The following is a 17,115-nucleotide window of genomic DNA, read 5'->3' as shown; positions in this document are numbered from 1 at the left end:
CGAGGATGTTGCTTGGATTGGGGAGCATGCCTTAAGAGAATAGGTTGAGTGAACTTGGCCTTTTCTCCTTGGAGTGATGGAGGATGAGAGGTGACCTGATAGAGGTGTATAAGATAATGAGAGGCATTGATCGTGTGGATAATCAGAGGCTTTTTCCCAGGGCTAATACAAGAGGGCACGGTTTTAAGGTGCTCGGAAGAAGGTACAGAGGGGATGTCAGGGGTAAGTTTTTTTTTACACAGAGTGGTGAGTGCGTGGAATGTCTGCCGGCGACTGTGGTAGAGGTAGATACGATAGGGTCTTTTAAGAGGCTCCTGGATAGGTACATGGAGCTGAGAAAAATAGAGGGCTCTGAGTAACCCTAGGTAATTTTGAAAATAAGTACATGTTTGGCACAGCATTGTGGGCTGAAGGGCCTGTATTGTGGTGTAGGTTTTCTGTTTCTAAAAGGCAGAAGTGGTATAGAAAGTTAAATAATTGAAGAGATTGGTTACCTGGAAGATGTCGCCCAAGGAATCATTGTTTGCAGTTGCCATCTTGCATACAAATAAATACTAAAGGTGGGGGGAGGGGGAAGTGAAGGAGGATGGCTAGAAGGAAATAGGTGAAGCCAAATGGGTGGGAAAGGTAAATTGTTGGAGGAGAAGGAACCTAATGAGAGGTGAATGGACCATAGGAGAAGGAGAAGGAGGCGGGGCACTGGGGGAGGTGATAGGCAGGTGAGATAAAGAGGTAAGAGACCAGAATGGGGAGTAAAGGAAGAGCGAAGACCAGAGGAGCAGAAATAAGCCATTCAGCCCACCGAATCCACTCCCCAATACTATCATGGGTGATCTTGGATTCCACTCAACCTCATACACCCAACATTTCGCCATATCCTTTGCCCTGACCAATCAGCAGCCTGTGGCAGAGAAAAATCCACAGATTCACTACTCTCTGGCTTAAAAAAATCCTCCTTGCCTTTGTTCTAAAAGGTTGCCCCTCAATTTTGAGGCTGTGCTGTCTAGTTCTAGATACCCCACCAGAGGAAACATCCTCCCCACATCCACCCTATAAAGTCCTTTCAACATTCGGAAGGTTTCAGTGAGATCCCCTGCATTCTTCTGCATTCCATTGAGCACAGGCCCAAAGCTGCCAGATGCTCCTCATTTGTTAACCCCTTAATTCCCAGAATCATCCTCATGAACCCCCTGTGGACTCTCCAATGGTAACACATCCTTTCTGATACAAAGGGCCCAAAAATGTTGACAAGTGCAGCCTGACTAGTGTCTTATGAAGCCTCGGCATTATCTCCTTGCTTTTATATTCTATTCCTTTTGAAATAAATGCCAATATTGCATTTGCTGCCTTTACCACAGACTCCACCAGTAAATTACCCTTCTTGCATGAGGACTCCCAAGTCCCTCTGTCCCTCAGATGTTTGAACCTTCTTACCATTTACATAATAGTCCGCACTATTGTCACCTCTTTCTAAAGATGTAATTCCATCACTTAGCAACAGAGCCACACCACCACCTATGCCTTTCTGCCTGTCCTTTTGATACAAAGTGTACCCTTTGGTGTTATGTTCCCAGTTATGGCCTTCTTTCAGCCATAACTCTGCTCCCTACAATGTCATACCAACCAATCTCTAATTGCGCCACAATTTGTCCCATCTTATTCCGAATACTATGTGCATTCACCTTCAGTTCTGCATACTTTGTCTATCTGAATTTTGCCTCTGTGGTACAATTTCACTCTTTGCTCTGTCTGTATTTATTACCTGGAGTGAGCGGGTGCCTCACACTGAAATACTTGTAAAGACCAACTGCAGAATTATTGAGGCCATGATCACCCAGCCTCAGCTGCAGTGGCTGGGGCACGTGATAAGATGCCCCCATGTCGGCTACCCCGTAGAGTGTTATACGGCCAGCTACATCATGGTTGACGCTCAGCTGGAAGGCCGAAGAAGCGCCATAAGGATCAGATAAAGAATGCTTTAAGGAAGTGCAAGATCAGACCTGAGAACCTGGATGAGATTGCTCCTGACCGTACCACTTGGGGACAGCTGCGTAGGGACGGGGTTCGTATTCTGGAGATCGGAAGAACAACTAGAAGACAGCAGAAGAGAGCCAGGAGAAATGCAGCCATGGTTGCCACCACTACTACTTGTGGGTCCAGGATAGGACTGTATAGTCATCAATGATCTCCCCATTAAAAGAGTGGACGTCGTCATCGGACTTCGATGGACAACTGAAGAGAAGAAGAGATTTGTACCCAATCTTTGGAAGGGGGAGGGGGAAAGAATAGAAAAAAAATTACAGGAAGGAGAAATCAATGTTCATGCCTTAGGTTGGGGGGTATGCAGTCGGAACATGAGATGTTACTCCTCCACTCTTAAATTTCCTCGTCACGGCAGTAGAGGAAGCCATGGACCGACATATCAAAATGGGAATGGGGATTGGAATTAAAATGGTCATTTGGAAATCCGCTTTTAGCAGATGGAACGGAGATGCTCGACAAAGCAGTCGCCTAGTTTATGTCAGGTGTCACCAAAGTAGAGGAGGCCGCATTGGGAGCAACTCCCAACAGATTCGCAGATGATGTGTTGCCTTACCTGGAAGGACTGTTTGGGGCCCTGAATGAAGGTGAGGGAGGAGGGCAACAGGCAGGTGCAGAGTATCTGTCACTTACTAGGATATGTGCCAAGAGGGAGATTAGTGGGGAAGGATGAATTGACAAGTGAATCATAGAGTGAATATTCCCTACAGAAAGCAGAGTTAGGGAAAATAAAGATGTGTTTCGTGGTAGGATCCCGTGGAAGTTGTGGAGAATGATGTGTTGGATATAAAGGCTCATGATGTAGTTAGGGACAAGAGGAACACCATCACTTTTAAGTGGTAGGAAGAAGGGATAAGTGGGGTTTTCCGTGAAATGGAGGAGATACAGGTGAGGGCATTGTCAAAGGTGGAGGAAGGAAACCCCGTTCTTTGAAGAAGGAGCACTTCTTTGTTTTGGAATGAAAAGCTGTGTCCTAGGAACAGATGCAGCAGAGGAGAAGGAACTGAGAAAGGGGAATAGCATTTTTACAGGAGATGGGGTGGGAAGTGGTATAGTCAAGATAGCCATGGGAATTGGTAGGCTTATAAAAGCTGTTGATAGACAAGCGGCCTCCAGAGATGGCAAAAGAGAAAGAGGTGTCAGGAATAGACCAAGTAAATTCAAGGGCAGGGTGTAAGTTGAAGGCAGAGTCGATAGAATTGGTAAGCTGAGAATGGGTGCATGAAGCAGCACCAATGCAGTTACAAGTGAAATGCAGAAAGAGTTTGTGAGCATTACCAGAAAAGGTTTGGAACATCAGCTGTTCCACATAGCCAGTGAAAAGGCAGGCATAGCTGGAATCCATGGCTACTATAGTGGGTATTTGAAAACAAACCAAAACCGGAGAGGACTGAGCGAGGGACTTGACACTGTATGACGTGCTTCCAAATAACTGAATTCCAAGTTGGAAAAAAAAGTATGTTTGATCCTTTATTACAAAGCTTGCAAAGATGGATGATCTTTACAAGATTTTAAAACTAACTAAATTAGCAATATAGCAAAATAAGAATAATTAGCATAATTAAGCAAAAATCATTAAATAAATCTCCCCAGGCTCACTCTTTCTCAACTTATCTAAACTGAGACGAAGGGTGAACGCATAACTGTACTCATTTGCTTCTTCAATGTCCCAATCACGTGACAAATTACCCATAATAACACATAGCACAAAATACAATACAGAAAATAGATACATTGCTCTACATCCCACACCCTAATTATTCTAGTCTTCCAGTCAAGTCATGTACCAGTTATCTAGGCCAGAGATTGCCAGCACTTAGCCCAGTACAGTGCCCTTTACCACCATTCTCTGTCAAGTCAGTAAGTCAAGACAAAGTCATGAAGCTTCTAGAGTTTTAACTAAGATCTGTCCTCTACAAGAGGCAAATGCCTGTCAAGAAAGCTGGTCTTGGTTTTAATGCTTACCTGCCACACAAATTCTCTTCAGTCTGGAAAGACTTGAATGACTCTTCTTGTGATCCATGAGTTTTGAGATGTTGTGTCATCACAATGTCACTTGGGAGGAAATTACATTTTATATCTGCCCGTTTCTGACGTTCTTGTAACTGTTGTAAGTACTTCTTGATCCACCATTTCCAAAATAAGTTTGACATGTGTTGGTCCTGCTTTCATCAACGACGAGCATAAATGTCTTTATAACTCTGCTGGTGGTAAGGATGTTGAGATCTTCAGAAGCAGTAGATGGTTGGATGTTAGTGCTTTCAAATCATTTGGTTCAGAGGATACCTCAGTAACTGGATGGCCATTGATAGTCGCCTCTACTTCGTAAAGGACTGTGTGAGAACCCTTGTCAAGATTCTGCACATTCCATGGTGGAATTGAGGACCTTTTTCTCTGATCTGGTCACTCTCTCCTATGTTCCTTCAGCTGAGGAGTTAAAAATTCACTTAATTCCTTTCTGAAGAACATCACTGATCTGTGAATGATTTCACTTCTCAATGACTTCTCACAATTCACACTCAGCTAAAACAAAGTTTGTTGCATTATCAGAGCACAGTTCATGAACCTGTCCTTGTCTTGCTATAAAGTGTCGAAGTACATTAACAAAGGAATCTTTGTCTAAAGAAGATGCAACTTCAATATGAGCAGCTCATATAGCTAAAATAGTAAATATAACTCCATACCTTTTCACTCTATCCCTTCTGCTCTTCACCTCAAACAGTCCAAAGTAATACAAGTATAAACGGAGGTTCATCAGAAGAGACCCTGTCCAGATGTAGATCTGCTATGTGTTGGCATCCTGGAGCTGTGTGCAACCTTCAATAAACAACACACCCAGACAGGATTCTAATAAGCTGTACTAGCGCTGGTAATCCAGTACTTTTAGTGCAACCTGGATAATATGGTTTACCGCTTTCCCTTTATATACATCAAAGACAGCAGAGGTCCTAGTACAGATCCCTGTGGAACACCACTAATTACCAAACTCCAGCTTGAATAAATCCCTTCAACTACCACCCTCTGTTTTATGCGCTAGCTGGTTTGGAATCCAAACAGCCAATTTGCTGCTGACCCCATGCATCTTAATCTTTTGGATTAGCCTCCCATGAGGGACTTCGTTAAACGCCTTCCAAAAATCCACTGCCCTAACTTCATCAATCCCTCTCAACACCTTGTCATACCTTCCCCAGAAGAGATCCCGATGATCCGCAAATATGAAATCTTGCCTGCTGCACTAACTTGTCATCTGCCATATCCTAATTTACCCTTAGTGGCATGTGGCACAGGCAGAAATCAAGAAATTGCTACCTTTCAAATCCTACATTTTATGCTTCCTTGCAGTTTCTTGTCAGTGTAGTCCAATCTTATGAAAAGCATCAAGCCTTCCATTGACCCTTCACTTCCCACTACCTTGGGAAAGGACCTTTCACTCCCTCTTCTCCGTCCTTTCTAGTGGACAGACGATACAAAAGCTTTAGCACATGTATAGCATTCTCATGGACAGCTTCTACCCTGCTGTTATAAAACACTTGTGCAATCAAGATGAACTCCTGATCCCCCAATCTGTTTGGTTGTGGCCTGTGAACCTTATTGTTTAGCTACTCTGCTGTTTCTCTGTAACTGTAACACTGTATTCTGCATTCTCTCTCTTTTTTATGCTATCTTATATGAAATGGTATGTCTGCATAGCATAGTACCAAAAGCTAGGCACTTAAGACAATAATCACCCAATTACCAACTACCTTTCCTATCCATGTACATCCCTAGGTAATGATAGGGTTCCATAACTGAAATTGTTAATAACCGGAATGGTCTGTATTTTTGGAAGTGAATTTCAACAGAAGAAACTCTCAAACAGCTGTGATGGGAGATCAGATAGGTGTGGGAAGAATGGGTGTCTGCGACCTGACTGACCCAGTATGTGAGCAAGTGAGTGTGCTCAACTCTTCCAGCTCTGCTTAGCCCCTTGATTGTTGTGGCTCTGCAGGGATTAGGAAGAGAAGGACCCTGGAAATGCCCAATTTCTACCCAGCCTGTAGCTCCACAGTAGCTGATAAATCCATCCCCATTTGTCCCACTGGTCTCAAATATTTGTTTGAATACATGATCATAACCTGGAGAGGAGCATACTTGTACTGTGCAAACATTTCTGAAATATCTGCTCTTTTCACCTGCCTCTTCCACCACCTCTGGCAGTTTGTACCACACTGTGGGAGAAAAATGAGCTCTTAAAATCTCCTGTAAATGTTCCCCATGTCACCTTAAATCTATGTCTTCTAGTTTTGAATTATCTTCCACATGAGAAAAAGACTGTGACTGCCTGCCCAGTGTGTCCTTTATATTACAGAGTAAATCTTCAAGGTCACTCCTCGGGGTCCTTTACTCCAGGGAAAACAGTTCCAGTCTGCCCAATCTCTTCTAACTCAAATCGTCAAGTCTTGGCAACATCGTTGTGTATCTTCCATGCACTCTTGACTGAGTAATGTAATACAGCTTAGTGAATGACACACATTGCTACTCTCCAGCCCTGTCTCAATAACTGTAATAATTGTACTAGTAATTGCAAAGTGAAGTGTGACATCACCACAATATAACCTTAATGATAGTTGATCTTGTAGCAAAATTACACAGCATGGAAATAGGCCCTACAGCCCATCTAGTCTCTGCAGATCAAAATGCCCAACTAAGCTTGGTCCATATCCCTCAGCCTTTCCTATGTATTTGGCCAAGTCTACAAACTTGGCACTTTTGCCAATTCTTGCTTTTACTCGTTGAGTTGGCTTCCTGAAGTTGCCTTCATTTGTGTGGTGTTCGTCTATTCAGCCTAAAAGCAGATTTACCAATGGTACCTATAAATGTGTTGTTTAGTGAGGTCTATAAAGTCTCTTGCTAAAAATTGAGGCTTGTTTTATTGATATTTTAACCAGTTAATGTCACTAAATATGTGCAAATAGTGTAACTATAGTATCATTGTCCAAGAAGATATTTGAAACAAAAACTCTGGATTCTATTCTAATAGCAGAACTGTACTACTTAATAGCATTCTACTGTTCTGTTGTTTCTATAACTGTTCTATTGTTTGTGCCTATAATTTTGTATACATTTCATTCGTGTTATTGAATATTGCAATAATTATAACACTTAAGAATATGAGAGCATTTTGTAAATATTTTGCTGTAGATTGCGTTTTTGATAAACTTCCAATTTCTCTATCAAATTAATATAAATAGCAGCACATTCTAGGGTGTATAAGATGATGAGAGGCATTGATCGTGTGGATAGTCAGAGGCTTTTTCCCAGGGCTGAAATGGCTAGCATGAGAGGGCACAGTTTTAAGTTGCTTGAAAGCAGGTACAGAAGAGATGTCAGGGGTAAGTTTTTTACGTGGAGAGTGGTGAGTCTGGGGAATGGACTGCCGGCAACGGTGTTGGAGGCAGATACGATAGGGTCTTTTAAAAGACTCCTGGATAGGTATATGGAGCTCAGAAAAATAGAGGGCTATGAGTAACCCCGGGTAATTTCTAAGGTAAGGACATGTTCGCCATAGTTTTGTGGGCCGAAGGGCTTGTATTATGCTGTAGATTTTCTATGTTTCTAATCTATCTCAATTCATGTTGAACTAGAGTTCATAAATTGTGTCGATTATTTAGTCGAGAGGATGACATTGTGGAAATATTTAGAATTAGTTTGGTGTATCAGATTACGAAAGTTGGAATTGAAAGGGATAATTAACAGGATGGTCCTGTACTACTTGGCAATGTTAAATTCCTTGATACAAGCCTACATTTTCTTTAAATAATTTAAAAGTTGTAAATGCTACAACTTTCCCACTATATTGAACTACAAATGAAAATAAAATGCAAGAATAGGTGTAATTTTCTCATATCTGCAGTGTTTTAATTTCAATAATTGATCTTGGAAAAAATAAGTCATTGATGTTTTCCATCAGTTAAAATCTTACTTGCATTTACATATTTTAATGTTCTATATGTGCTAGTTATTTTCTACATTATACCCAAAAGCAGTCTTTTTTTTAAATTTGTATTGTAAATTTAAGGTGGGGGGTTATATGGGAGGCAGAGTTTGAGGGTCAGCACAATGTTGTGGGCTGAAGGGCCTGTACTGTGCTGTACTATTCTATGTTCTATGTTCTAACATCTTTAAACAAAACTACAGTGTAATCCTCAATGGCATCTGAGGTAGTACTATATATATTTGATTTATCTTCAGCTGAATTTATATTTAGGCTTTGATCTTTTGAAAATACTTAGATACGACACAGTTTAAAGTACAAAGTGTTTGAAAGTGTTCCTCATGGGCCAGAAGATGTATTTGATGAGGGCTTTGAAGAAAATTGTTCATCTGTGCAAAGTTCTATTTCCTTCTGCAAATCTGAAACAATGCTGGAGAAAGGTTAGGCAGCATTTGTGAATGAAAATCAAATTAACTAAAAACCGCAAATGATGGAAACATATTATCCGAGTTGGGTTTTACCAGTATCCTCTGTTCTAACTTCTGGCTTCCATTGTTTTGTATATTACATTATTATGTTTTAAATTTAAATTTCATTGTTTGCCTCTCTGAAATGGACAAATCATTTCCTCTTTAAGTGTGTACTTATCTTCTTGTGCATGAACTATTTGTTGACTAAACTTTTTTTTCTCTACCTATTGTAAGGTATTGCAATCAAGGAATCCGCGAAGGTTGGTGACCAGGCGCAAAGGAGGGTGATGAAAGGAGTTGATGATTTGGATTTCTTTATAGGGGATGAAGCAATAGACAAACCTACTTATGCAACAAAGGTAAGTTCATGAAGCATCTGATAAAAATTGTTCAATATTAAAATGTTTGTAAATGTAACAAGAAATCTGCAGAAATGAGAATAAATTTGACTCGTAGTTTGCTGTATCATTTACACTTGGCTGTGAATGGATTGAGTTTGGTAAATGGTCACTTTACAAATATGTGTTTGTATACTGGCATTAAGTTAGTATTTAATACCAGTAAGTGGAAGTGTTGGAAGTGGAACAATTAATGCAGAAGTATGTGATTTGTATCTTTGCCCTAATAGGAAATTTGGTAAATGATTGTATGAGTCCTATTTAGGACATTAACTTGCTTTCTTATTACTTGTTAAATTTTAAAGGTCTATCTGATAGGTGTACAATATTTTATTTATTACTCAGTTTGAAAGTTTCTTAATTACAAAATTAAAATTTGACGTCTGTTTTACCTCCTGCAACAGTGGCCTATTCGTCATGGCATTGTTGAAGACTGGGATCTGATGGAGAGATTTATGGAACAGGTTATTTTTAAATACCTTAGGGCAGAACCAGAAGACCATTATTTTCTTTTGGTAAGTACAGCTGTTACTTTATGCTAATTCTGTAATTGGAGGTTTTTAATTAAAAATCACAATAACATTAATATATTTTTTTAAAGGTTTAGAAATGGAATTTTAATCACTAAGTAGCAGTGAACTTTTACTTAGAATTTATGCCTGGAGCCACAACGAGGTACAATACTAAACAAGAACTTCGTATTGGTATTTATGAAATAGAAAGACAGGGAAGATGGTGAGTTCATGGAGGCATATGCTGATATTCTAAGGAATGCTGGTATCGAGAGGAGATGGTTGTGTTGGGCCCCTTGGGTCTTGTCAACATAATTTGCATAAGTCCCCAGGTTATTGAGAGAGACAAGAAGATGTTGACAGATCTTTGGGATCTTACCTGTAGATGAGAAGGATGCAGGCAGCTGAAGAATATCCACTGTAACTTTTAAGATCAATGGGGATAATCCAACAGATTTTCGTGCAATAGAGATTATTGGACAAGATTCTTGGGCATAGATTCTACTTGCACCTGAAATAGCATGTCTTTATTCTGGATAGTCAGCCTGGCTAAGTTCATGTTATAAACTTGAGTTTTTTGAGGTGATGAAGATAGTGGAGGTAGGGCAGTAATTGTTATATATATATATATATATGAATTTTAAAGCTGTCAACAAGGTAGATACATTGTGACTTGGTGGATTGGTTCAAATTGTCTTTGCTATAGAAAGCAGGGTAGTTGTGGAAGCATTATTCTTGCTGGAGATCTGTAACAAGTGGTGTTTCACAGACCTTTGAGCTGGGACATCTGTTTATAATGTATGTGGATGAATTGGTTTAAGTGTACAGTAGATGGGCTGATTGGTTAATTTCAAGATTCAAAGATTCAAAAAACTTTATTGTCATTCTAACCGTACATCAGCTCTGCAGGGCAGAATGAGAGAGCGTTTCTCAGGGGCAGTGCAATCATAACATAACAAACGCAACACTAAATAATAAACATAACAATAAATAGTAAAACACAACAGCCACATGTCAGTTAAATCAGTTATAAGTGTCCAGTGCAAGTTAAAAGTGTCCAAAGCAGAGTCAGGTGGAGCAGCTATTTAGCAGTCTGACTGCCTGTGGGAGGAACTTATAACTGATTTTAACTGACATGTGGCTGTTGGGTTTTACTATTTATTGTTATGTTTATTATTTAGTGTTGCATTTGTTATGTTATGATTGCACTGCTCCTGGGAAACGCTGTCTCATTCTGCCCTGCAGAGCTGATGTACGGTTAGAATGACAATAAAGTTTTTTGAATCTTGAATCTTTTCTGTGGAGAGTCACAGGCTGCTGACCTATTGGAGGTATATAAAATTGACAGGATACTCTGTCTTCCAGATGAAAATGTCAAATACTAGGAGGTGTATATTCTAAGGAGAGAGGGGGAAAATTTAAAGGAGGTGTATAAGGCAGGGTTTTTATTTTGTACACAGAATGATGTGCCTGGAAGTACTGCCAGGGGAGGTGGCAAAGAAGGTAGCAACTTTAAGAGATATTTAAATAAGGAATGTGGGGTTGTAAACCATGTGTTGACAAATAAGATTACTTTAAATTGCTGTTATCGTTGATACAAACATGTCAAGCAGAATGCTTATTCCTGTGCTCTTCTATTCTATAATTCTCTTCTGTAGAAGCTGAAGTAAATTATAGTATGCATTCTGAATTATGAGCAAGTAAAACAGATAACTAGAATATGTCTGCTCCCATTTATGAAGAGGCTTATTGTGTCTTCAACAGACTGAGCCACCATTAAATACACCTGAAAATAGAGAATATACTGCAGAGATTATGTTTGAATCTTTCAACGTGCCAGGTCTTTACATTGCTGTCCAGGTGAGGTAACATTTTGTTGCTTTTGTATAACTGTATTAGTAAATTAAGTAGTTATATATGTTATTTCTATAATCTTGTATACTGATGCTGCACAAGAAGTATTCTGACCTTTTATCAACTTTTTTATACTCTTATTATGCCTTACCCTGAAGTATACTAGATGTTCTCAAAACTTCACAAGTTATTCTTCCCTCATGGTTACAAAATGCTACAAGATTATCACTTGGTTTCCTTAACTTCAAATACAAGAGGAAATTAAATACCTTGTCCCCAATGATATGCAAATGACCTTTTTAGTGAATTGTTCAAATTATAAGCATGGAATTTCTCCTCTACCAACATGAGCATGACAAATGTTTTTAAATATGTAAACAACAGGAATTCTGCAGATGCTGGAAATTCAAACAACACACATCAAACTTGCTGGTGAACGCAGCAGGCCAGGCAGCATCTCTAGGAAGAGGTACAGTCGACGTTTCAGGCCGAGACTCTTCATCAGGACTAACTGAAGGAAGAGTTAGTAAGAGATTTGAACGTGGGAGGGGGAGATCCAAAATGATAGGAGAAGACAGGAGGGGGAGGGATGGAGCCAAGAGCTGGACAGGTGATTGGCAAAGGGGATATGAGAGGATCATGGGACAAGAGGCCCAGGGAGAAAGACAAAGGGGGGGGGAAGAACCAGAGGATGGACAAGGGGTATAATCAGAGGGACAGAGGGAGAAAAAGGAGAGTGAGAGAAAGAATGTGCGTTTAAAAATAAATAACGGATGGGGTACGAGGGGGAGGTGGGGCATTAGCGGAAGTTAGAGAAGTCGATGTTCATGCCATCAGGTTGGAGGCTACCCAGACGGAATATAAGGTGTTGTTCCTCCAACCTGAGTGTGGCTTCATTTTTACAGTAGAGGAGGCCGTGGATAGACATATCAGAATGGGAATGGGATGTGGAATTAAAATGTGTGGCCACTGGGAGATCCTGCTTTCTCTGGCGGACAGAGCGTAGGTGTTCAGCAAAGCGGTCTCCCACGCAGACTGGGAGACCGCTTTGCTGAACACCTACACTCTGTCCGCCAGAGAAAGCAGGATCTCCCAGTGGCCACACATTTTAATTCCACATCCCATTTCCATTCTGACATGTCTATCCACGGCCTCCTCTACTGTAAAAATGAAGCCACACTCAGGTTGGAGGAACAACACCTTATATTCCGTCTGGGTAGCCTCCAACCTGATGGCATGAACATCGACTTCTCTAACTTCCGCTAATGCCCCACCTCCCCCTCGTACCCCATCCGTTATTTATTTTTAAACGCACATTCTTTCTCTCACTCTCCTTTTTCTCCCTCTGTCCCTCTGATTATACCCCTTGCCCATCCTCTGGTTCTTCCCCCCCCCTTTGTCTTTCTCCCTGGGCCTCTTGTCCCATGATCCTCTCATATCCCCTTTGCCAATCACCTGTCCAGCTCTTGGCTCCATCCCTCCCCCTCCTGTCTTCTCCTATCATTTTGGATCTCCCCCTCCCCCTCCCACTTTCAAATCTCTTACTAACTCTTCCTTCAGTTAGTCCTGATGAAGGATCTCGGCCTGAAACGTCGACTGTACCTCTTCCTAGAGATGCTGCCTGGCCTGCTGCGTTCACCAGCAACTTTGATGTGTGTTGTTTTTTAAATATGTTGTAGTTTATTTCAAGATTGTTACTCCTAAATAGAGTATAATTTGTTCAAAAGATCTTCAGCTTTGGATTGAAAAATAACTAGCTATGTTTGACTTCAGGCTGTCCTTGCCTTAGCTGCCTCATGGACGTCTCGACAAGTTGGTGAGCGAACGTTGACTGGAACGGTTATTGATAGTGGGGATGGTGTCACTCATGTTATTCCAGTGGTAAGTATATTTTCAAACTGTTCTGTGACCTATCCCAATGACTTTCAAACTGAAGTTGAACCTGATTGATCTGCTTTAATTGAAGTGTTCCTAATAGATGTTTGTCCACTTATTCCTCCCTGGTCCTAGCACTTTCCCGAGGTGCAGCCACTGTCCCTGTGCTCATTCCCTCCCAATTATTCAGAGACATAGACTCATTCCATGTGGCATACTACTCCTCCAAACTAAATTTTATGCTGTTGATGTGGCATCCTCTATGTTGGCGAGACCAACCACAGAGTAGTTGACTGCTTTGCGGAGCATCTTCACTCTGTTCACAGTATCCATTGTGAGCTTCTTGGTGCATGTCATCTTCCCCTCTATAGTCACACCAACCTATCTGTCCCGTACCTCTCCACTGCCATGTTGAGACCAAATGTGTTCTAGAAGAACAGCATCCCATATTCCACATGGGTACCTTATGGCCCAGTAGCGTCCTGTTCTCCCTCTGCCCATCTACATGGGTTCTTTGTCCCTTTGTTCACCATGCCAGTCCTGTTATCTAGATCCTTTCTTCTAGTAGCTCCATCTGCTCATTATGCACCACCTCACCTGATCCACTTTGCATTCTAACCCCTATCTCAATTCATCCTTTCATTGCTTTATGCTGGCTCTCTTCCTTCTACACTCTGCCCTGTTGCAGAGTCTTGACCTAAAATTTCAACCAGCCTCATGCCTACAGAAATGCTCCTTGATCTACTGAGTTCATCCAGCAGTTTTGTCATGACCGTAAAGGCTTGGACCCAGAGATTTCTACCACCTGGATAACTAAGAGGATAGGGTGTTAGAAAATAGACGCTTTCACCTTTCCCTCTCATGTGGCCTCTTGAATCGGAAATATATTGCTGATCTGTTTTTGTTGCTGAGTCGAAATCCTGGAACTTTCTATGCAAAGCCTTGATGTGCTTTCAGTCCACTGAGTAGGGAGTGTTTAAGAATGTATCTTACTACCATAATTATGGCATTTGTAGATGGGTTGGTTGTCCCAAGTGATCAGTGGTCCCATGATTTCTTAAAGGCTAAAATCGGCGTCAAATGTGTGATGCAAAATGAAGTGGAATGAAAAGAAATCTGTAATTTATAATTAAATAGTTGTATAAAATATTTCTTGCCTACTTGATCCTCTTTAATCATGATAAGGCCTTGATGTCTATTAATTGAAATGCTGTATTTTGATGCAGATCCATAGTTTGTGGTGATATTTCAATAATTTGCTCCAAGTATAGTTAAGTGTCACAGATAACAGTCAGTATTAACCTGATTTTCCCTGGCTGTTCCCATTTTCATATCCCCCCCCACCCCCATATCTTGAAAAGCTAGATGCCTGTTGGCCCCTTTGATCATGAGTGTAAAAATCTTACATGTAGAGATCATGATTCTAACTGTAAAGGAGGCAATTTGGAATGGGAAAAAGGACTATGAGCCAAAATGGTTGAAGACAAGCAAATTACTGCAATTCGATAAGCATGGGCCTGAATTACTTTGGGTCTTTTTGCTTTATGTTAAACAGTTATCCTGCACTTCCTAATATTGAAGACTAAAAAGTGCTTGTGTACAAATGCAGGTCAGAAATCGTCCTCTTGAATTTCTCGGCCATTGTTTTATTTCTCAAATCTAGTTTTATTCCCACATGACCAGCTGAGTTTTTTTTCTTGCAATAGAACACACTTTTCTTTTTCTATTCTTTGCAAATCTGATTACATTGTTGTCAAAAGCACATCCTTTCTTTCTCAGCGCTGAATAATAATAGTTCCCTATTAGTGGTGATTTAAAAATGTTGCAATTCCAAGAACTAGTGTGCGTTTCGTTTCTGATGGGACTGATGCAATTTCCTGTGGTTTGAAGGCTAGTTGACCTCAGACTCATCCAACAACTGCATTGGGTACATTTTGCTGTTCATGATCAACTTGGTCTGCTAAAATACATCTTGCAATTTTTACTACCACTAAACCTGTTTGAGACAAATAAGGGGCTGAATTTATGATCCACCTTTACCAAAATTTTTTTAGGCAGGGGTTCCTGTATTTAGTCCCATAAGTGCAGTTTATTATTGTGTGTACTTGTATGACTGACAAGGTTGGTATTTTCCCATCAAGCAAATGTTTTGCCAATAACTTTGCTCATAAAGGAAATTTTTACTTTATTTGTAATTTTTTTGTAAGCTGACCCCAACCTATTTCAGAAAGCAGGCTAGCTACTTATATCAGTTAAGGAGAAGTGTAAAATCTCGTGTTTAAGCTGTTTGTGATAGGATCATTCTCTCATTGCAAGAATCAGTTGCTTGAGTCTCTCTTGGTCTGCCTCCAGTGCTAGTGTACCCCTTCATCAATAATGAGATCAAAACTCTGTACAGTCCTCCAGGTGTGACCTTGCCAGTATTCCATATGACTTTGATACAGGTGTTCCCAAACTGAGGTCCATAGACCCCTTGGTTATTGGTAGGGGTCCGTGGCATTAAAAAGGTTGGAAACCCCTGCTTTAATAAAATGTACCTATTTATGGTTAGAGAAGTCATTTTACAGTGTCAGTGATCACTGATTCAGGTTCAATTTGCTTTTGCATCCCTAAGGTGATTGTATGTTCTCCCTGTGACAGAGTGGGTTTTCTCCGAGTGCTCTAGTTTCTTCCCACGTTTTTAGGGATTATGATTAGGGTTAGTGAGTTGTGGGTGTGCTATGTTATTGCCAGAAGCAAGGCAACACTTATGGGTTAACCCAGCACAATCCTCAGACTCGGTTGGTCATTGATGCAAAAGACACGATTTATTATATTTTGATGTACGTGACAAATCAAAACTTTACTCTTCTTTAATCTTTTTTGCAACTAAGGTTAATATGGCATTTGCCACTTGCCACACCTGCCTGCTAACTTTAATGCAATTCATTAAAGGAGAACCTGGTTTCTCTTGCTAAGTTTTTGCCTATTCTGGCAACCTGTTGCACTGCCAAAATATTCTTCAGATCGTTAATATAAATCTCAAACAACTGAGGGCCTGAAACGGAGTTGCACCCTTCCCTCCTGATTAACAATCTGTTTCTGACTGTCTTCTGTGCAATAAACACATTCCATAATACCAGGCTCATATCTTGTACAATGCCCTTAAGCAATACTTATCAAATACCATCTGAAAGTTCATATACTTTCGTATGGTATTTGACATCAATGAAATTTGTTGATCTGTAACTTCAGCTGTTAAGTCGTACATTGAATGTTTTCAAGGGTGATGAACAAGGAGAAAAACGGAGACAATGACAAGATCTTACTAAATGGAAGAGCATGTTTGAGGAGCCTCATGGCATGTCATCATGTTTGTTAATATTTCTGTGGACAGTACAGACCAGTAACTACTTTGCAATTGGATTTTCTAGAATTCATAGTGAAGGCACCTGAGCCATATTTGTATTGGGGTATTACTTCCTGCCTGTAATGCTGCTGGCTTTTAGGGCAGCTGGAGGTCCTCCATCTTTGCCGGTGTTCAAGGCTTCCTTCATCGTCTCAGTAGCTTCCCCTCAGTTTTCACTACTGTCAGTCAGTAATCTATTTTAACCTTCTTTCTTTTAAAGGCTGAAGGTTATGTGATTGGTAGCTGCATTAAACACATTCCCATTGCTGGTCGAGATATTACATACTTCATCCAGCAACTTCTGAGAGATCGAGAAGTGGGCATACCCCCGGAACAGTCCCTGGAAACTGCAAAGGCTGTAAAGGTACAGTTTTTTTCGAAAAGCAAAACAATGTAGTGCCCCTAATGTGAAATAATTTCTCATTGACTCAAGAAAGTATGAGTGATGGGAGCGTTTAGAATAATATCTGAAGATTTGTTCAGAGATTACTGTTGAGTTTGTTATAGTAAATGTAATATAAATGTCAAGGTAAGCATTTTTAATACACTTGCTCTTGAATAAGTAGGTTATTTAGCCACTAAAGATCAGCATCAGTATTTGATG

General features: G+C 40.5%; 1 protein-coding gene across 1 annotated transcript in view; it reads left to right on the top strand.

Moving 5' to 3' along the window:
- Positions 1–17,115, top strand: part of actr3 (actin related protein 3) — a 44,841-nt gene that overhangs the window by 15,859 nt on the left and 11,867 nt on the right. The window contains exons 3-7 of the mRNA XM_063052478.1: positions 8,719–8,843; positions 9,287–9,397; positions 11,159–11,254; positions 13,022–13,129; positions 16,732–16,875. Coding sequence (XP_062908548.1) covers positions 8,719–8,843; positions 9,287–9,397; positions 11,159–11,254; positions 13,022–13,129; positions 16,732–16,875 — 584 coding nt within the window. The remainder of the gene's footprint in view (positions 1–8,718; positions 8,844–9,286; positions 9,398–11,158; positions 11,255–13,021; positions 13,130–16,731; positions 16,876–17,115) is intronic.

The sequence above is a fragment of the Mobula hypostoma genome, chromosome 6, assembly GCF_963921235.1.
Source record: "Mobula hypostoma chromosome 6, sMobHyp1.1, whole genome shotgun sequence".
NCBI lineage: Eukaryota > Metazoa > Chordata > Chondrichthyes > Myliobatiformes > Myliobatidae > Mobula > Mobula hypostoma.
Note: the sequence above shows the minus strand (reverse complement) of the source record. Positions and strands in the feature narration are given on the sequence as shown.